The following is a 20,791-nucleotide window of genomic DNA, read 5'->3' as shown; positions in this document are numbered from 1 at the left end:
TTTTCAAAGTGTATTGATTTAGATGATGACACTTGTAAATTTTTTAAGTAAAATATACCAGGAAAAAAACAAGGTTGTTGCATTAACATGCTAACATTTCATACTAACATGATTTTGCATTTTTTGTTATTTTAGCTAACTCGATTACGATTGATAATTCGGCCGGTTCAATTAAAAAGATAAGGTAGTTTGATTAATTGGCTGGTTAACCGTCCGTTTGCTCACTCCAACTAACGCCGTTACATAAAAAAGAAACTCGTATTGACTAAAATTTCACTTTCTTTCTTTGAATTTCTGCTTCGGCCACTGTCCTAACTATAAGAATAGAATTTACACTTAAAATTTACAATGACTCCATTGAGCACCTCAGCCTGTGCCTTACTGATTGCCCGACAGGCGACAGGTGACTCGAGAATTTCGGTTACTCGATGAATTAACAGCCTAATGCGCTCAACCATTCAATGGTAAGAGACTCTAAGAATTCAATTCTTGAAATTTTTCAAGTGTCATTTTAAATCTTGAATGAGAGACAATAAACTTCATATCTGAAAGTCTATTACACAGTGACCGAGCTTCTCTGCGGCCTCAATTTCTGATACGACTGTGGGACTTTCTGCAAATCCAGATTCCGACAGAATATTTTTGAGATTCTTGTAGACTTGCTGATGCGAAGTATCTTTATGACTCTTATTCGGTGCATCTTTCTTTGCTTTAACTCTAGTTTTTCCGGTCAACCTAACTCGTTGGTCGCTATGGTCAACGGATTGTGAATCTGATGGACATAAATGAACTCAGAATGTCATGCATACCAATGTAAGGGTGCTGCAATCTTTAATGACACCAGATGGAAGGGAAATGAAGTAAAAACAAACCAATGAGAACTCTGAAAAGTGCTAAGCATGAGCGCCGCAAAATATACTACTATAAGGTCAAAGAGTTTGTGTTTCTACATTCAGACATAAGAACTAGCAAGTGACTTAACTAATAATTACCTTCAGGCTCGTTAGTAATAGAATCTTCCGTTGCCGCAGCTGACTTAGTACGTCTAATGCATAACCATGCTCTCTCTTGCTCATTATTATGATCTGTTGTAATTGGAATATGCCAATGGCCATCCTCTGATTCCTGTTAAATATATTAGCAAGTGTACCCCCACGGACAATTAATTTGGTAGCTTTAAGTAAAATAGCATCTACTGGTGTGCAAAAACCATAAACTAGTAGAACTTAATTCAAGTGGGAGGGTAAAATATCCAATGACCAGGTCTCACTGCCTTCAAAAAGATAAGCTCTAACCTGAATTATAACGGAGAAACACGGAGGCATATGGAAAACCGGGCCAGTCTCATCGAAATCGAAATGTACCTTCCATAAAAAGAAGATGCTTTTACGAATAAGAAGATTATGCGGTCACTCAAACTACTAATATAAGCCAAAACTGAAGCAGATGCAACAAACTAAGCAAGATTTACAGTAAAGTTTAAAATGAAACTTTCCACTCCTTGGAAGTTTTACTCACTTGATGCCTTTCTTTCCATTTGGGGAAAAAGTCATTTCCTAGAAGCTGAAATGTATGGTCTCTCATCTCATCATTGGTCACAAGCAAACACTTGAACTTTATAGCTGCATACAGCCAGTACCTGAACTACAAGTTAAGGCACTTTATATGCTATTCCAAAAAGTCAAAATCACACATTTGATGCAAAAACATAGTCGAATTCAATGCGAAAAATGTAATTCTCACCAATCATCATTTGATCCAGTAGGTGTTGCATAAAGAGCATCAGCATTTTTCCACTTTTCAACCAAGGACTTATTCACCGGTTCATTCATCTTTGGTCCAGTGACACGCTTGTTGTGCAAAACAATAAGTGGCCATTTTTTCGATGGAAGCTTCTGGCGAATTCCATTAGCAACAGCATTGATCTATACAGACCAAATAAGGAGTCAGGTAAAAGATTTGTAAAAGAGAGAAGACAAATATGAACTTGTGCATCTTATATACCTTCATGGGAGTGAATTTGTTCTGGCTGATAAGACCTACATTGGCTCCATCTATAAGCGCTTCAAAAGGTCCATAATAATCCAGCCATTTCTGCAAATAAAAATACTTGTTTCATTCACTTACCTTATTTTATATGTATATTATAATACTCCAAGCAAAAGTAATGAATTATCATACTTGAAACTTTTGAAAGCTTGAATCTTTTTCTCTCTTTATGGCTATAGAAGCAACAGATTCAGCAAAGTTATCCGTTTCTTTAGGATCAAGATCAATGGTAGCCAACTTCTCCCCACAAGATTTACAAAACGCATCAGCGCCAATAGATGTACATGAGACTGTCCACTTTCCCTTACCTAACCAGCCCTGCCCATGCCATCCTCCACCTCCGTTTTCAATCGCTTCTTTAACTACATTCTTATCCCATTTTGTTTTACCTACTCGAGCAGCTGCTTTGCTCTTAAACCATCCGACAATTACGCTTGCAGTAGAGGGTGAGACCTTTCTCGCCATGGTTCTCAATTTATGCAACAAATAATAAACTTTGTCACCTTTACCAGCTTCTACACTTACTCTTAGTAGAGCCTCTAGCTCAGGCTCTTCAGGACATACACCATTCTTCAACATGTGTTGTTCCACTGCAAATGCTTTATCGACATCTCCACTATTACAAAAAACAGAAAGAGCGGGACTATAAGACCGCAATCTAGGACTTATTCCCAGCACCTCCATTTGCTTCACCATATCAAAAGCCATGTCGCCGTAACCCATTGACATAGCCATCCTAGCCACAGATGTCAAGGTTGCTTCATTCGTTGGGATCTTATCCTTACACATCTTCTCGTAGAGTTCAAATCCTCGCTCAAGAGCATATTTTTTCACATCTTCACTAACCAAAATTTCATTACCATCATCACACCTACTACTCGAATCCATCTTCATATGATCTTTACTTTCAGTATTTCGACCACTATCGATTAATTTGTTCAAGTTGCTAAAAATTTGACTATTTGCTTCCACAAAACTAAGATTTCTATCACACTCATCTACCAACTCACTAAAGTCTATCACATTTGTGCTCGAGGCTTCGTTAGAAGCCTCGTAAGAACCTAAAGTTCGAGCACTACGCCCGCTTTTCGCTGGCTGAACAACACCAGCCGCAGCGGACGAGCAAAGATAAAGAAGTAAAGTATAATGATACTGCACCAATTTGACTCCTTTTTTTTGAGCTAAATCATACAACTGAAGTGCAGCCATTACATCACCTTTCTTACAACACTTATCTAACTCCATCCGAATTCTCATTTCAGGGGGCTCATCTTTTTTTCTCTTAGACTTTTTTACAATCTTCTCCTTTTTCACATCATTATCACCATTTTTTCTCATGTTTTTCTCCATTCCACCATTAACAACCTTATTTCTTCTACCTTTTAAATGATTTTTCTCAATTTGTTCTTCTACTACTGAACCAACAATCTTACTCCTACCAGTATTTTCTTTGTTAAGTCTTAAATTTGAAGTTCTGGTGCTGCTAACATAGGCTCTGAATTCTAGAAAAGGTGTGTGCTTGGGAGGAGAAAAGGTAAGGAAATGAGATGAAGATGGAAAAATAAGAGATGGGTACTTACAGAGAGTGATGGAGAGGAGATGGTTTTGGTGCATGGAGGAGTTGAAGGTGGTGATGTCGGCCATGTGGCCGTTATCAGAAACTTTAAGTGGTGATATGGTAGCTAGTGAGGGTGTCGTCGGATATATTTAAATTCAGACAAAGTTTCCACAGTTATGGATAAGTTAAGATTACGAAGTTGCTGTCTTTTTAGTTTCTATAATCAAGTTTAACCAATTACTTTGGTTTAATTCTTAAAAAAAAAAAATACTATAGATCACGGTTAAATATTTATAATTAGTTTTATATATTTAAATCACTTGAGATTTTTTTATTGAAATATATACAATTCAATTTAATTCTTATGCTTAAATCTTAAAATTAAGTTAAATAATTAAATAGAATCGAAATTAAACGATTTTCTCTTTTTTACGAAGAAATTAAACAATGCTAAATATCATATGATTTAATTAAACCATATTAAATTATTTATTCATGTCTGTATATTTTTGTAAAATTATTTCAATCGAATCAAAGTAAATTTTAATATAATGAAATTTATAAGTAGTGTAAATTAATTTTAGCTCAGTTATACTTATTTGTTGGTCCAATATAACCATAGGAGTATTTTATTTAATTTTAAGACAAGTAACATTAGTATATAATAACGATCAAGTATGCGACTTTACCCGATCATGATTTCACTCACGTTAATCCCACCGCTTGGTCCACTTCCCAATAATACAATAATAGCAAAGTCGACAATTTTGATTGCACTTTCTTTATAATTCAGAAGAAGAAACATTCATTGAAACTGCACTCCAAGTGTTCGATCATTTGCTTCTGTAGCAATTATTTTCTTCATATAGAGAATTTGATTCTAAATCATGGCAAACAAGCCTCATGTCACCATGGAGATTGGAAACGACGGCGTTGCAGTCATCTCCATGTCCAATCCTCCCGTTAACGCCTTAGCTATTCCAAGTAATCATACTATTCAATTAATTTCTTTATGATTCGATCTGTATTCATTTATTTATATTTTGTTTTTGAATTTTGTGCGGTTCAGTTATTTCGGGGTTACGGGAGAAGTTCGATGAGGCTACAAGAAGAGAAGACGTTCAAGCTATTGTTTTGACTGGTGAATATTTTTTACCTTTTGTTTATGGACTTTTATGTATTAATTAATTAATTATTTGTTTATGATTTTTTTTTTTAATTTGTTGCTGGCGAAGGCAAGCATGGGAGGTTTTGTGGTGGTTTTGATATCAGTGTTATGCAAAAGGTTCATCAGACTGGTAATTTAATTCATTTACTTTATCTTGTGGTGTAGTTACAAATTCAAATGTTTTTTTTATTTAGCCAGCTTTCGTAAAATGATATGATTTTGCAAGAATTCAGATGAAAGTAAATTTTTTGATCAGGATTCCGTCTAAACGAGGCCTTAGTTGTTGATTTGACTAATTTACTTGACTTATCGTATTATTCTGTGGTTGAGCAGGGGATGCTTCGATTCTTCCTGACGTTTCTGTAGATCTTGTGGTCAATTTAATTGAAGGTATTTGACATTTGTTTTTGTCTTTATGTGTTGTCTTTCGTTGTTGATTTTCTTTTTAAGAGATTGTGTTCTCTCATAATAACAGATTGCAAGAAGCCTATCGTTGCTGCTGTTGAAGGGCTAGCTCTTGGAGGTGGCTTAGAATTAGCGATGGTTTGTATTAGCTTTCAAGCTAACCACTTTTGGTGATTTTATCCTAAATTCTCACTTTCTTATCTGTCTAAATGGCTCCTCATCAGAGTTACTCTTGTCCAGGGATGCCATGCGCGTGTTGTTGCACAGAAAACTCAACTTGGGTTGCCTGAGCTGAGTCTTGGAATAATTCCTGGGTTTGGAGGTATGATAATTTTTGTTGTGAACTCTTTTGTCCACGAGCATGAGCACATGCCTCATGCGTTCTTGCTAATCCGACTATAAGTGAATTTGGAATTCCGGGCTAAAATTTTAAAATCTTGGCTATTCCTTTAAGGTACACAACGTCTTCCAAGGCTTATAGGACTGCCAAAGGCTATTGAGATGATGCTGGTAAACCCTCTCACTTTACGTTATATGAGATTAAACTTGTTAATGTAATTATTGTTGTGGACTAGTGAGAGAGAAAGAAAAAGATGAAGATAAGATGTTAAAAACAGCAGTATTTAAGGTTCAGTTATAGCTGCTTATTTCCTACTTCCATGGTGGTTCGAACTGGTAGTCACATGTAATAATCATGTAATTTAGAAGTTATATGATGTACAAACTGTAAGACATTTTTAATGTACTCTATTATGTGGATCTAGCTTGAATTCTTACTTTATCTTGTCGAATTCGGTTTGAATCTTCTCAATCATCTGCACTTTGCTCTTTCAAAATCCTAATTATTGAATGCTTTTTTACTGGTAATACATTTTTGCAAAAATGGGTTCAGTTATTTTTAATCTGTTGCAGTCATCCAAACCAATCACGGCTGAAGAAGGGAAGAAACTAGGGCTTGTTGATGTTATTGTGCCTTCTCAAGAACTGCTGAAAGTAGCTCGGCAATGGGCTTTAGAAATCAAGGAAAGGCGCAAACCATGGATGCGCTCTCTTCATAGGACAGACAAGCTCGGTTCCTTGTCTGAAGCGCGTGAAATACTGAAAGTTGCCAGACAACAGGCAAAGAAGACTGCCCCGAATTTGCCACAACATCAGGCATGCCTTGATGTGATTGAGGAAGGTGTTGTTCATGGAGGATATAATGGAGTTCTAAAGGTATAGTGGAGTTTGCCTTAGAAGATGGTGTTTTTAATAAAGTTCTTTGTTCTCCGTTCCAACTGTAGGGATAATTTTTCTTCAAATGGTGTTTGCTTTTGCTTTTCCTTTAAAGAGCAAGTGTGAATTATTATTATTGCAAATTCCATGCTTACTTTCATATGAATACTTTCACTACATAGATCTCTTGATTTACACTCTAATAAATGCACTATTCTTTCAGGAAGCAAAAGTATTTAAAGAGTTAGTCGTATCAGACACAGCCAAAGGTCTTATTCATGTGTTTTTTGCCCAACGTGCAACATCAAAGGTATGGTAAATGATTTGCCTCATTATTCTTGGCTTTAGATTAACTTCCATGCTGACTATCAGTCTCTAATAATAAAAAATTTATAGAATTTTTTTGATAATACAACTTCCATAAAATGTTATGTACATGAAGTTTGGTGCAGATGTCCTGAAACATGGTTTCAACTTACTTTTTCCTATTTTACTGATTAATTTGATCGATTTGGTTCCAAGTTGTAGTTATTATGACGTGTCCAGGATCTATATTTTAGTTATTTATCTCAAGTATTAGTTATCGTGACATTGTCAGGATCTAAATCTTTGTTTTTAGTGTCGCAAATGTGTACCTAGCTTTCTAACCTATGTTCCTGTCGAGTTGGCATAAATCTTCCGCTCTTCTCTTTTTCACTCTTAAATGTGTTAAAAAAATTCCCAAGTACCTAGTGCACTTTTAATTTTCTTCTTTTATTGATCCATCTCTCATGAATTTTGGCAGGTGCCTAATGTCACTGATGTTGGGCTCAAACCGAGGCAAATAAAGAAGGTTGCTGTCATTGGTGGAGGTTTAATGGGTTCTGGCATAGCTACAGCTCTTCTTGTGAGCAACATTTATGTTGTTCTAAAAGAAATTAACCCTGATTATCTTCAGAAAGGGATAAAGATTATAGAAGGTAGTTGCCTGTTACAAGATTGATCGGCAATTAAGTTACTGATTTTGTCAAATCATGTTTCTCTTTAGGAAGTACATGATATGAAAAATCTTTTCCTGGAAAATTGCTGAAATAGTTATTAATGTTCTCAAATTATGCTAGAGAATGAACTGTTGGATATACTAGTTGTTCATTGCTGATATTGCACCGAATATTTTATTGCCCTAGAAAGGCAAGGGAACTTAAGCATATCTATAATATACAAATAAAGGTTAGCAAGATCTAATAGCCATACGTACGAGGGAGTAAATCATAATGCATACTTCACTTGTTTCCCACTTTATTATAAAAACAAGACAAATTGTTTTATCTGACAGGAAATCTTCGAGGCCTTGTGACAAGAAGGAAGTTGACACAGGATAAGGCAGACAAAGCCCTTTCAATGCTCAAAGGTGTACTGGACTACTCAGATTTCAAAGATGTGGATATGGTCATAGAGGTTGGTCGTTTTGAAATTGTGATAGATTTTCGAAACTGTTCTGTGTGAGGATATGTTTGTGCATGTAAAGTAGGTTTATGTTATGGCTTATCTGATATTCGGTCAATCATGATTTCTTGGCTGTTGTTTCTGCTCATAATTTCATTTCTTCTCAATATGTTTGTTTCTCATACAATGCACGGATAAACTGCAAGGTTTGTGGTACTTGGAAGTCATTTGATAGTTTCCTCAATTTACAGGCAGTTATTGAGAGTGTTCCTTTGAAGCAAAAGATTTTTAGTGAAATTGAGGAAGTCTGCTCTTCTCACTGCATCTTGGCCACAAATACATCTACCATTGACCTCAATTTAGTTGGAGAGAAAACCAGTGCTCAAGATCGCATAATAGGTGCACACTTTTTCAGGTTAGGCTTCTCTAACCAGTATAGACGTGTTCATTCATTTAGGATGGAATCAAGAAATTAGATTAGTAAATATTGTCGAGCAATAAGAGTAAATCACACAGCAGTCTTCTGGCTCGTAAGAAATAATGCATCATAGCTAGCCAAATTAGGTAGCCAATTTATATATCTAGGTTTGTCTGGTGATCATGCGGCATTTTCTTATATCTTAATGGCTTTTTATGTATACTATCCTTGACCTACCTCATTTATGGACAGTCCTGCTCATGTAATGCCTCTTCTGGAGATTGTACGTACGCAAAAGACTTCTGCTCAGGCAATTCTTGATCTCATGACAGTTGGAAAATCTATTAAGAAAGTTCCTGTTGTGGTGGGAAACTGTACCGGCTTTGCAGTCAACCGCACTTTCTTCCCGTATGCACAGGGTGCACATCTCTTAGCCAATTTAGGTGTGGACGTGTTCAGAATTGATAGGGTGGTCTGCAATTTTGGCCTTCCTTTGGGCCCTCTACAGTAATACATTTTTCCTTCTTTTGTACTCTGCTTTAAGTTATTGAAGAAAGTGGCAAATTCATGTTAATTTGTGGTTAACTTTCAGGCTTCAGGATTTAGCTGGATATGGAGTTGCTGTTGCAGTGGGAAAAGAATTTGCTACTGCATTTGGTGATCGCACTTTCCAGTCTCCATTAGTTGATCTTTTAATTAAGAGTGGAAGAAATGGTAAAAGATCTCAGTTACCTTCTTGCGCAATTTGCTTCTTTGTTTGACGCGATGCTATGCTTTACGGTTTGTCATTGTTGGTATGTGAATTTTTTTTACCTTCAGGTAAAAACAATGGAAAAGGATACTACATTTATGAAAAGGGAAGCAAGCCCAAACCTGATCATTCAGTGCTACCAATCATTGAGGCGTCTCAGCGGCTCACCAATATTATGCCTAATGGAAAGGTATTTTGCTTCACAATTGCAATGATGTAGTATTGCAGGTGCACTGTGTCTCCTGTTTTAATATATAAAATGTAGACTCCTGCTGTTTTCCTGTCTTCACTAGAAGATCTCCTAATGATTATTTTCCTACTTGTATAACAGCCAATCAGCGTTACTGACCAAGAGATCTTGGAGATGATTTTCTTCCCAATAGTGAATGAAGCATGCCGTGTTCTGGAAGAGCAAGTGGTGGTTCGAGCATCAGATCTCGACATTGCATCTGTTCTGGGAATGAGTTTCCCATCTTATCGGTGAGTGAGTCCTTTTGTTTGGCAGTAAATTACCTACTTGCTATTTTTCAAAACCACGATCGTTTCCTATGTATTCTTCAAATCTTCTGCAAATGTATGTGAATGTTCTGTTTTATCCCAATTAAAGCTCACTTGGCGCTTGATATTTATAAGAAGTTATACTAAACATATTTCCTACAACCTTACAGCTTGAGCTTTAAAGATCTTTTGCTGTGAGCTATACTTTTTGCAGGCCCCGATTCCCATTTTCAAACGAACTACTCGATCTGCTGTTCTCTACTTAATACTTATGAGCTGATAGATTTAATCTTCGGGACCTTACTCATATTTTATTTTATTTTTGTTTGCAGCGGAGGTATTGTTTTCTGGGCGGACACAGTTGGACCCAAGCATATATATACGAGTCTGAAGAAATGGTCGCGGTTATATGGTAATTTCTACAAACCATCAAGATTTTTGGAGGAAAGAGCATTGAAAGGCATACCACTGGTAAGAGTCATACCCATTCCGACCCTTGTCCTCTTGTTATTTTCGGTTAAATTTCCTGTTGTTCATCCGATTTCCACAAATTAAAAGCTTTCCCTTTCTCATTTAGTATGTTAATCCCAAAATGTCTGCTCTCTGTGATGTTTGCGATCACTTCTTCAGCTTGAACAATGAAAATGGCTAACAGGTTTTGACATTTCTGTGTTTTATGCAGAGTGCCCCAGTTTCATCATCTCCGGGATCAAGATCGCGAATGTAGACTCCGATGTAGAATCCGGTTCCCGGATTAAATTGGATTCAGAAGGAATAAAAATAATTGTTGTATGCTTTCTGTACTGTAATAAATCCAAAGCAGTACTAGTGTGATTTCAGATTTCCATAGGCAAGAAGAGAGGTCTTTGTATTTTGTAGATTACAATTTTTGCTTCTCTGTTCTAATATTACATGAAATAAATAAATTTATAAAAATTATTAATTGTTCCACCAGATAATTGCTTATTTTAACAAAAAAGGTAAATTTGTTCCTTAACATTAATTTTTCAATATTGGTAAACATACCAAAACTGTCCATTAAAAGTTCTCTAGCAAAACTTCGGTCAAACCGAATTAACTGAGCTATTCTGATTAATTTTGGGAAAGGTCTTTAATTAATTCAGTTAATAAAAAATCCAGCTATGATTAAGAGATCTATAAATTGAATCAACCAAATTAATAAAATTAACTTAAATATTTTTATTTTTTAATACTATGCATCACATTTTTATTAGTTTAATCACATCAACCGACCCATTTAGTCAATACAGCTTTATATTTTTTTAATTTTTTTGATTAATTTTGGTCAATTCAGATGCAGTTAATTTGATTGGTTCAATTAAAGAGAGAAAATAATTTAAATTTATACATATGAGAGACTGCTCTTGGGAAGTGAACAAAAAAAAAAAGGCAGAGCAGAACTTGGATCAAACTGTCGGTTTTCATATTCAATGAAAAATCATAAGCTTACTCTTTGATTCTATCAGTGTTAAGTTACATTCTATGATGGCCATTGCCATGTGATAATATAAATGATATCCTGTGCAAGTCTAAGGCTCTGCAATTTACACCAGTTGGCCTCGAATTATGGCTGAAGTCGAAACACTGCTATGTTATACTAAATACGTGAGAGATGAATCAGATCTCGACCAGTTCCCACAACAGGGCTGAAAGCCGCTTTAATGTTGCATTGGGGACAACCCCGTAATGAACATTGATCTGGTATGACCAAATTTGAAAACCATACCTTAGACGTCAGAGCGAGAATCTCTTTTATATGGTTTTTCAAGTTTTCGGTTTGTTTTCACCGTTTTGTGATAGTGCTGGAGTTTTCGGAAGATTATTACTGGAGGTAGCAGCCACAGAAGGAACCATCTGAGATGACTTTAACGTAGGTGGAATAATGTGTTTTGCGACGCCATTGATATAAGATCCCTGTTGATTCCGCACTTCAGCTCTTGCATTTACCGTGCCATTGCTGATTGGATCTTTTTGATTCCCCAATTCAGTTTTAGCAAATGATGAACATTTTGTTTCTGTTGGAATCGGAAAAAAAAAATCAGTATTTTCTGACAAGAGCAAGTGAAATATAATAGTATAGGACATGATAACTGAATATATAAATGTACTTTACCATATATAACTAACTTTAGCCCCTTAGCAATCAAAAAGTTGAGAACCAATACAAAGAGAAAATATACGCTATTGTCCATTTATCAGCATAGCAATGAAAAGCAAAGGGTCATCAGAGTCCCTATACTTGTGTGTCATGGTCAATTAACTCACACTTGCTCATTTTAATGAATTAAGGACAATACTCTATTTGGTCAATTAACCCCCAAATCGTACAAATGAACACGTTCAGGGACTGAGATGACCAATTTGGGGGTTAATTGATCTAAAAATAGCGAGTATTATCTCTAATTGACCTAAAATGTCTAACTGTGAGTTAATTGACTATGACGCACAAGTTCAGGGCAAGCAATGACCTTTTGTCCATGAAAACCTTTTAGGGACATACTAATAACTTGGAGAAAATGACAATCTTAGAGTTAGACCATAAGATAAAGTTCAATTACCACCAACGGAAACTATATTAGATTGAAGATTTTGGCTTGGTATTTTCTCATGTCCAACTAGTAGTCAGAAAAAGTTAAGAAAAAAAAAATGACAAAAAGATGGAAGCTTGCCTTTTATTTCTCCAAATGTGATGAGCCTATTTAGGCAATCTCTAAATTTAGTTAACACAATCCTCTCTTGCTCTGCATAAATTTCTGTCATTCCCTGTCCACAGGGAAGCTGTGAAGCAGTGGTACAGCCATGCCCTGTTAATCGATTTGGGGAAGCTGCTGCCATAAACATTGTATCTTCTTCATCACACATCAATGCCAAAGTTCCAGGAGACATTGGCCTTTCTTTTGGCACATCAGCGCCATCTGAGCTGGAAACTTCATTGCCGGCTTTATCAGCCCGGTTTGCACTTGAACAATCATGTGCAGTATTTTTTTCAGCCTCGGCTACTTTCTGGCTCTGCAATATTTCTTGAGTTGATGAAGCAAGAGAAGTCTCTGTCTGATCCTCTACCCGCTTTTCTGTTTCATTTCTTTGGTCTGAATGTACAAAAGATTTCAAGTAATCCAATTAGGTGGTGACAACTGATAAACTATACTTATATTTAATTCATTATCTTTCTTTATTTTTTTAAGGCAAAAAGTGCTAAATTTGCCCAAATATCATCCAGGGGAAGCATAAATATAAATAAAGAAAAGATGGAAGAAAAAGTAGTTCCATTATTGCCGTGAACCATGCCATAATATGTGAAGCTCAAATGCTCGGAATTATTCAACATTTAATGTAATCCAAATGACTATTATAACTATAAAATGCATTCATTGCTTCCACAAGAGAAAGTTCATATAAATGGAAACAAAGATTAAAGCTCAAAAATGGTGATGGTGTTTGAAATGTATATAATAGGAAAATAAAGATTTCTCTTTGAAACAAAAAGTGGTTGGGTGATTATAGCTCAGATCCTGATAATAAGAAATATAGACGCCACATTATAAATTATTCTGGTTCTCATAATAGCAACCACATATACATATTGTAAATATACTCAAACATTAGCAGAAAGCTTTCATCTGGGCAGACAAATATCATACCTGCAAGCGTCTTGGCAGCTTCTCCTGACAAAACCACCAAAACGGAGCAAAGTTCTTTTAAATCCTGTGGTTGGATAATGTCTGCTAGGAGAGACCTTCGACCATAATTAATAGGTTAGTTTTGCAAGAAAGCATACCACTATAGTTTACATTAAATAAGTTACTATACCTGTATGTGAATTTTGAAGGGCCCATTGTTGCAATGCTACTAGGACGAGCAACAGGATTGGAGGATAAGGAAGAGGAAGGCGCAGAAGGTCTCATATGCATTGCCTGATGAAAACAGAAAAAAATAGACCAACTGTTACGACGGATTACAAAAAAACATTATGGTAAGATTTTACCTTAGCGGGGCATCATTTAACCAATAATGGCAACAAAAGAGAAGAAAGGGCACTGCACTTTTCAGTCGACAGTGCAAACAACCATGCAAATAAAAATCTATCATTTTATTTTCCCTTTCTGACAAAATCTACTCTTATCTCATTTTAAACCTGAAGCGGCCCCACCAAGGTGAAGTTGTGGAAAGGAGTTGGTCTATTTTTTTCTGTTTTCATCAGACTTCTAAAAGAAACTAGAAGTTCCATCTCCTTTCAAAAATGTGATTTTAGAAACTGCTAGAGCAAATTTTTAAAAATTCATATCACTTCTCCAAATTGCTATGTCAAACTGAGCCTTACTAATGAATCAATAGCTTATTTTGTTCACAGAAATATACACTGCGTTGCTCTTACATTTCTTTAAGGCGTCATATTTGCATAAAGTAAAGTCAAAAATTCCAAAAAGCATTTATATGCCACAAGGGAGTCATCAATTCAAAAATTCCAAAAAAGCATTTACCTGTTGATAATGTCCAAGCCTGTTAAAGGGCGCATCCTTGGATGTTGACCCAAATAAAAGCTCCTGACTTTTCCTCTTCTTGGGTATCGGAGGCGAGGCATAGCCAGAAGATCCAATTGCTCCAGTTATTGCAGCATTAGCAGCCTGTTGAAGGTATGCCATGTTGTTGGCATGTTCCCCATGAAAAAGAGCCTGTCTCTCTTCACTTCCTTCAAAATTCTTGCAGTCCATGCATTTGCAATTGTCAGAGCACAAAATGTTGGCCTGGAAACACTCACAGTACTTCTTAAGACACCCAGATTTCTTGCAATGACATCCCTTGTTGTGCTTTCCCAAAATCAATCCTTCCCCATTTTCCTCCTGCATTAATTTTGCACCAGTTTGCACACTTTATCAAAAATATAGAAAAGGGCACTCTCATGAAGAGTCAGTGAAAAATACAAGAAAGGCTACCTATTCAATAAGAGCCGGCACAATGTTATATTTTTACTATGTCAATAAAATATGGCAATTCGTTATATCAACAAAATAATTGTGACGTGAATAGATCCCTCTCACATTATAACGTTTTTGCTCCGACTCTTCTGTTTATCCAAAAGAGTCAGCCCAGTAAACATATTCGACGTACTAACAATATATGGGTACATGGGTATGACTGATTCTCCACGAAAAGAAAATATGTGAAAATATTAACATATCCATGCCATACAGGAAAAACACATGCAGCTTGGTACTAGAGAGTAGAGAATACACAATGTTTATGAAGAAATTTGAGACGATAAGGATTGGAAATTATCAGCTTGCAAATTGTTAAAAAAAATAAGAAAAACACATTCTACCATAAAAAAGAGTTTGTATTTCCATATACCTGAGTATCTCGTGTTCCATGCGGACTGCTCGCAATTTTTGGCCTGAATGCATTTGGATTCCGCTCTAAAGTGGCTTCAATAGCTTCTCGCCTAGAAGCTTCATTTTCAACATTGTTATAACAATTTACACAATTGCACCCATCACAATATATTCCAGATGCAAAGCATTCACAATACCTTGTGAAGACACAGAAAAAATAGCTTCTATCAGTAATTATCTTGCACCATATGATATTATACACCAAGAAATCTACGAAAAATATAATAAATTGACTTTAAGCAAAGAAAAGGCAGGAACACATTTGAAGCACGGGAGCAGGTCTCATGCATGTATATGTGTACGATTTTATAGACGAGGCTCCTTGCTATATTATCTAAGACCCCTTGGAAGCCTAATTCCACTAGGATGCATAAACTGCACGGATTTAAGTTGACAAGATTTCTCCTTAACAGTATGGTGCATTTCAAGATTTTGAGACTAGTATTTTTAGGAAAGGTTGACACCAGCAAAACCATATCCAGAAGTTCATAAACATGACAACTAGCAACTAATTTTAGCACCAATGGAGCAATAACATGACATTCAAGAAATGTCATCAGAGAACATGGCAACAAGTCAACCTTTAAAAAATGGACTTCTTTTTCGTTAAACTTAAACCAAAATGTACTTACAGCTTCAAGCACCGCGAGTGTCTACAATTACACTGTTTCTGCCTCTTCGGAGTACCGTCTTTCAAATCAGCATTCGCTCTCGCCTTCGATTTTGGGGAATCTGGATTACTGGCGGAAAAAGCAAAAAGTCTAGTATTAGCACCAAAATCAATAACTACACAAGCTTCAACCAACGCCATAGCGGTCAAGTAATCACATGCCCTTCCGTACAAACAACATCCTACATATCACAAACCATACCAACTACAATCTCACTAGCGAAAAATTAAAAGAAACACAATTTTTAAGCTGAAGTTCATTCAATCTTCTTAAACAAAACCAAATACACTAACCATAATGTGATTAACAATAACTTTCTTAATTCACATCCTCAGAACCAAATTACCAATTAAACCCCAACCTTACAGTAAACTAAATGAAATTCCTAATTTGCACAGTAAACCCACAAAAACAGCTAACTTACAGAGAGCTGGCTGGCTGCGGCGGCGGTTCTGATGATTTAGCTCCAACCTGGGGTTGCAGCTGCTGAAGCTGGCTTTGTGAAGTAGAAGCAACCGGCTTCTGAAGCAGCGGCACAGTCACAGCCGGCCGCGGCGGTTGAGGGTGGTCAGGAAGAACAGCATTAGCATTGCTATTATTAACTGTGTTATTCTGAGGTTTACTAGTGAAATCGAGCTGCCGTGCTAGCTTCTTGTTCGGAAAATCTGAATTCTCCGGCGACACCTTTTTTGGAGGGAATTCATTTCCCTCGCCTTCTCCCATCCAATTTCAATTTTCAAAATTAAATTAACTCCCCCTAATCTAATCTTCTTTACACAATCTTACCCTCCAAAACTAAAAAAATTCAATTTCTCCCCAAATTTAAAATTCCCAACTCCAATTCAATTTTTCCCACTTAAATTCACCAACCTCCAGATCCAACTCCACCACTCTATTCAAAAATCAGCTCAAAACTCCAACTCAAACTAAACCAAAAAAAACTCACACTTTTTGATCCCTAAATTAAAAACAAATTCAATTTCCAATTGAATTAAAACATAGACGACGAGTGAGAAGCTAATCCCTAAACTATAAAGAGAATTTTTTTTTTATTTTTTTATTTTGGGTTCTTGTTCTTCTCCTCCCTCTCTCTCAAGAGATTTTGAAATTGTATTTCATTGAGTATAAATCAATGGTCAGATTTACGTTTAGAAATGATCCTAGGGTCTTTATTGAAAGTTATAATCTAACGGTCTAAATTCATAGGAAAAGGAATATAATTCCTGTCTTCACCGTTCGATTCGGTGTGAGTGGAAATGTCTAACTAGATTGTATACTGTGTGGGGTGCTATATACGAGAGTTTTGGTTTGATCCAATTTATTGTTGACACGTTAGTACTTAAGTGCGGGAGGGGTATGTGGCAGTGTCTGATTGGAGGTAATAGAATAGTTAAGAGAAAGATTGAAGTATTACTATTTTACTTCTTAGGATTCCGCTGTAAGTTGAAAAAATTGGCGCTAAAAAGATGGAAGCCGGAAGTTGTTTGACTTCAAGGGTAAATGTAAATATAATAAGGTACTCGTGGAAAAATCAAATTAAATAGATTCCATTCGGTACTATAAAAAAATTAAATTTGAAAATAGTAATTTAATTAAATGTAAATACAAATATAACCAACAAATATACCAAACATATTAGATTTAAATTAAATCGTACTTATTTCGCTTACTCCGCTTTCTGAATATTCCGTACTGTCTCACTAACTGCGCATTCTCGAACAATGGATAGTTTGGCTTATAAAAAATAAAATATTCTTATAAATCCAATTCGATTCGAATTAAATAGATTCTTAAATAATTCTAATCATTCGTCAATTCAAATTGGAACAGCCTTAAAATTGATTATTAAAATAAAAATTAGGACAAATTATAATTAAAATCTTGGAACATGCGGTTCCAATTTTGTATTATTTTGAACTAGCCATAGAACTATTTAAAAAATTAATTAATTATTAAAAAAATTAAATTCAAAATTTTTATCTTTGAATAGAAAAAACTAAAATATTTTCATATTTTATACTTTTATTTTTACCTATGAAATATGCATCGTGAAAACATGTTTAATGAATAAAGGATCAATTCACCCCCTCAACTTGCCACGATATATCAAATGAGTCATTTTCGCCGCTTTGTTACAAACCCAAAACTTGCATTTTCGTATCAAAAAAGCCGCTCTGGGACATTTGCCCAATCGCATCCCCTAGAGTGTGTTTCCCTCTCCACTAACAACATGGAAAAAAGTCTAAATCAAGCCTTATATATAATTTATTTTTAAATTGATACTTAAACATTTTAAATTTTTCATTATAAACTTTACAATTTTAAAAAAAGAGATACTAAATAAACAAAAATAAAATAAAATTTAGAATTTTTTTCATATTTTTCCCTTCCTCGTCAAAGAAGATGAACAAGTTGTTGTTCATTCTCTTTGAGGATGAACTCGAACAGTTCATCCTCAAAGAGGATGAACACATCAAATTTTTTTTTTTGGGATAAATTGATGGTGGCTGGAATGTTTGGCGGAGTAGGTGGTGATTGGTCGGAATGCGAGAGAAAAAAGAGGCCGTGGCCGGAGTATGAGGTCGGGATGGCGGAACTAAAATTGAGAATTTAATTAGTTAGGAATTTAATTAAGTTATAATTAGAGGTTAGATTAAATTTAGTTATAATTAATTAAATTAATTAAAAAAATTAAAAATCTCACTCTCTAACAAGTCTTTTTGAGCTAAAAGCCTAAGTTTATGGTTGATTTGTATAAAAAACAGTGAAAATGACTCATTTAATATTTCGTGTTAAGTCGACTGATCTTTTGTTTCATATTTAATAATATCTTATATATGCATCGCTAATACTTTACTAAGGAGTATATTTTCTGGATTGCTAAACACCGCCTCTTTTTACTTAGCACCGCACAGCCACATTACATTTTTGCCCTTTTCACTTTTTGAATAGAAAACCAACTCATAAACAAAAAACATAAATCCTCTCAACTCATTCAACCCTATTCAAATTCATATTTTACGAAAATGTCGGATTCCGAACGAGATGAAAATCGCCATAATCTTCTAAATGAATTTGCAAAACATAAATACTTACGTTGAACAAATTGTAATAATATGTAATACAAAGTCACTGTAATTATTAAAAAAAAAATCATTTTAACTTTTTTTTAAAAAAAAAAAATTAATTTCCGGCCGCGACGTTTCAGTCGCGGCTGGAAAAGGGGGACGCCGGCTTCCTCTCCAGAAGAGTGGACGTCGGCGTCTAGAGGGGACGCCAATTTTCGGCGTCCCCTCTTCTAGAGAGGACGCCGAACGTCCTTTCCAGAAGAGGGGACGCCGAAAATTGGCGTCCCCTCCTCTAGAGGGGACGTTGGTTTTCGGCGTCCCCTCTTCTGGAGAGGACGCCGAACGTCCTCTCTAGAAGAGGAGACGCCGAAAATTGGCGTCCCCTCCTCTAGAGGGGACGTTGGTTTTCACGTCCTTTCCTCCGAAGAGGACGCCGAATTCCAGCGTCCCCTCCTCTGAAGAGGACGTGAAACGCAATCGTCCCCCTTTAAAAATTTTAAATAAAAATTTTAAAAAAACTATTTTTTATTTCGGAAAAGCCGGAAAAACTTGTTTCCGAACGTCGATATTCGTTTCCCGACGAATTATACTCGTTATCCGTCATTTTACTCGACTTTTTACGTAGTTGTTCGAGTGTATTCGAATGAGTTGAGAGATTTTTTTTTTTGAAATTTTGCTAGAGGGGCAGAAATGTCTTTTGCCTGTGCGGTGCTAAGTAAAAGCGGACGGCGAATAGCAATACCCTATATTTTTGATACAGAGTAGACATACCATAGCCAAGCCTATACCTGGATCATGGCCGCCAATTTGAGTTTTTCTTTTACTAATTTAATGCATTCATAGTATATGATATGTATGTTTTGCGCTCTTAAATTTAAGCTCTCCTAAACAAAACATTGAAGTAGAAGTAAAGTTCATATTGATTAAAGAAACAAAAATATATAGAATTATAAGATCATTAAAATGAGAAAAATTAAAATTGAGTGAGGTAGATGAGTCGGTCTAATCCCACAAACCTGCCGATGAAACTCGTAAACCAGTTCCTCTGAGTTTATATATTGATCCAGTTTTACTTTTTTTCTTTCAAAAATAGATGTATTAAAGAGATTAATATTACGTATAGCATAAAAATGTTATACAAACATCAAATAAACTCAAGACAATAATCAACATAGGCCAAATCAACCAAACCCTCAAAGACGAGCTTTGGTTGATTACTTATTGACAGGAATTTACAATGAAACAATTAAAGCCTTATTATAGCATAACGAAAAATGGCATCTCAACATCCCTCATCATAGCGGAAGTTCCTTCAACACTAAAAAAAGTATAGAAAATAATCAAGTACGACACAAAAAGTTACCTTTTTTGCACAATCGAGATATTATTATCATGTCAAATTAAAAGAAGAATCTATCTTTTTTAATAATAATTGAGGTTTATGTGGCAGTTGAAGCGTTATATAAACATAATAAAGACACAAAGAAAAAAGTTTCTATGTTATTTTAAAAATTATTTTAATTTATATGCTAATTATTAATTTTAATATTATAAAAAGTTAATTAAATTAGTTTATTCTCTTGTATTATTAACTAATCAATTTATAAACTTGAAAAAAATCATAACTATAAAAAATCAGAACATGATCATTTTCGTAAAAAATATTTTATTTATAGTAATATTTTACTATTATTTTTATAATTATAATAATAATAATTTGATGTTCATATTAAATTTTACTCTTAATCTCTTTTGAATAGGGAACTGATTTGATAATTATAAATATACAATCTCAGTTATCTATATAAAAGAAATTAAAACTAAAATTTAGTACAACAATAGAAGTATTATTATATATGTTTATAATTATAAAATTATTTTTTATAGAAATTATTTTTGATTTTTTTTATAATCGTGTATTTTTTAAAATGTATAAATCAATTAGTTAATAACATAAAATGTTCATGCAATTTAATTATTATTTTTTATATTATTTAAATTAACAATTGTGATACAAATTAAATTAATAAAAAAATATGAAAATAGATGAAAGTTTTTTTTTTGTTTTTTTGTTTTTTTTTTTATAACACTTCAACTGGCATATAAGTCTTAATAAATATTTAAAAAAAATGCATAGGTTTTTATAAAAATTTA

General features: G+C 34.8%; 3 protein-coding genes across 3 annotated transcripts; 1 reads left to right on the top strand and 2 right to left on the bottom strand.

The window, feature by feature from the left end:
- Window positions 1–244: 244 nt before the first annotated feature.
- LOC126668999 (proteinaceous RNase P 1, chloroplastic/mitochondrial-like) lies at window positions 245–3,785 on the bottom strand. The gene is made up of 7 exons (XM_050362274.2): window positions 2,182–3,785; window positions 2,005–2,094; window positions 1,744–1,925; window positions 1,519–1,639; window positions 1,296–1,364; window positions 993–1,125; window positions 245–772 (listed from the first exon to the last, which is right to left on the bottom strand). The coding sequence occupies exons 1-7, from the start codon at window positions 3,691–3,693 to the stop codon at window positions 540–542; spliced, it is 2,340 nt and encodes a 779-aa protein (XP_050218231.1). The 5' UTR covers window positions 3,694–3,785; the 3' UTR covers window positions 245–539.
- Window positions 3,786–4,242: 457 nt separating this feature from the next.
- LOC126668924 (peroxisomal fatty acid beta-oxidation multifunctional protein AIM1) lies at window positions 4,243–10,438 on the top strand. Its single transcript, XM_050362157.2, has 18 exons — window positions 4,243–4,591; window positions 4,677–4,748; window positions 4,843–4,905; window positions 5,109–5,165; window positions 5,251–5,318; window positions 5,421–5,502; window positions 5,635–5,690; window positions 6,093–6,395; window positions 6,619–6,705; window positions 7,180–7,354; window positions 7,711–7,832; window positions 8,072–8,235; window positions 8,491–8,745; window positions 8,831–8,952; window positions 9,058–9,179; window positions 9,321–9,469; window positions 9,820–9,958; window positions 10,170–10,438. Exons 1-18 carry the CDS (start codon window positions 4,495–4,497, stop codon window positions 10,212–10,214), a joined length of 2,178 nt encoding a protein of 725 aa, XP_050218114.1. The 5' UTR covers window positions 4,243–4,494; the 3' UTR covers window positions 10,215–10,438.
- Window positions 10,439–10,909: 471 nt separating this feature from the next.
- Window positions 10,910–16,655, bottom strand: LOC126669974 (protein tesmin/TSO1-like CXC 5). The gene is made up of 8 exons (XM_050363629.2): window positions 15,994–16,655; window positions 15,531–15,638; window positions 14,858–15,035; window positions 13,990–14,349; window positions 13,319–13,422; window positions 13,150–13,244; window positions 12,178–12,597; window positions 10,910–11,523 (listed from the first exon to the last, which is right to left on the bottom strand). The coding sequence occupies exons 1-8, from the start codon at window positions 16,290–16,292 to the stop codon at window positions 11,273–11,275; spliced, it is 1,815 nt and encodes a 604-aa protein (XP_050219586.1). The 5' UTR covers window positions 16,293–16,655; the 3' UTR covers window positions 10,910–11,272.
- Between the last annotated feature and the right edge of the window lie 4,136 nt (window positions 16,656–20,791).

The sequence above is a fragment of the Mercurialis annua genome, linkage group LG2 (genome assembly GCF_937616625.2).
Source record: "Mercurialis annua linkage group LG2, ddMerAnnu1.2, whole genome shotgun sequence".
Classification (NCBI taxonomy): Eukaryota; Viridiplantae; Streptophyta; class Magnoliopsida; order Malpighiales; family Euphorbiaceae; genus Mercurialis; species Mercurialis annua.
Note: the sequence above shows the minus strand (reverse complement) of the source record. Positions and strands in the feature narration are given on the sequence as shown.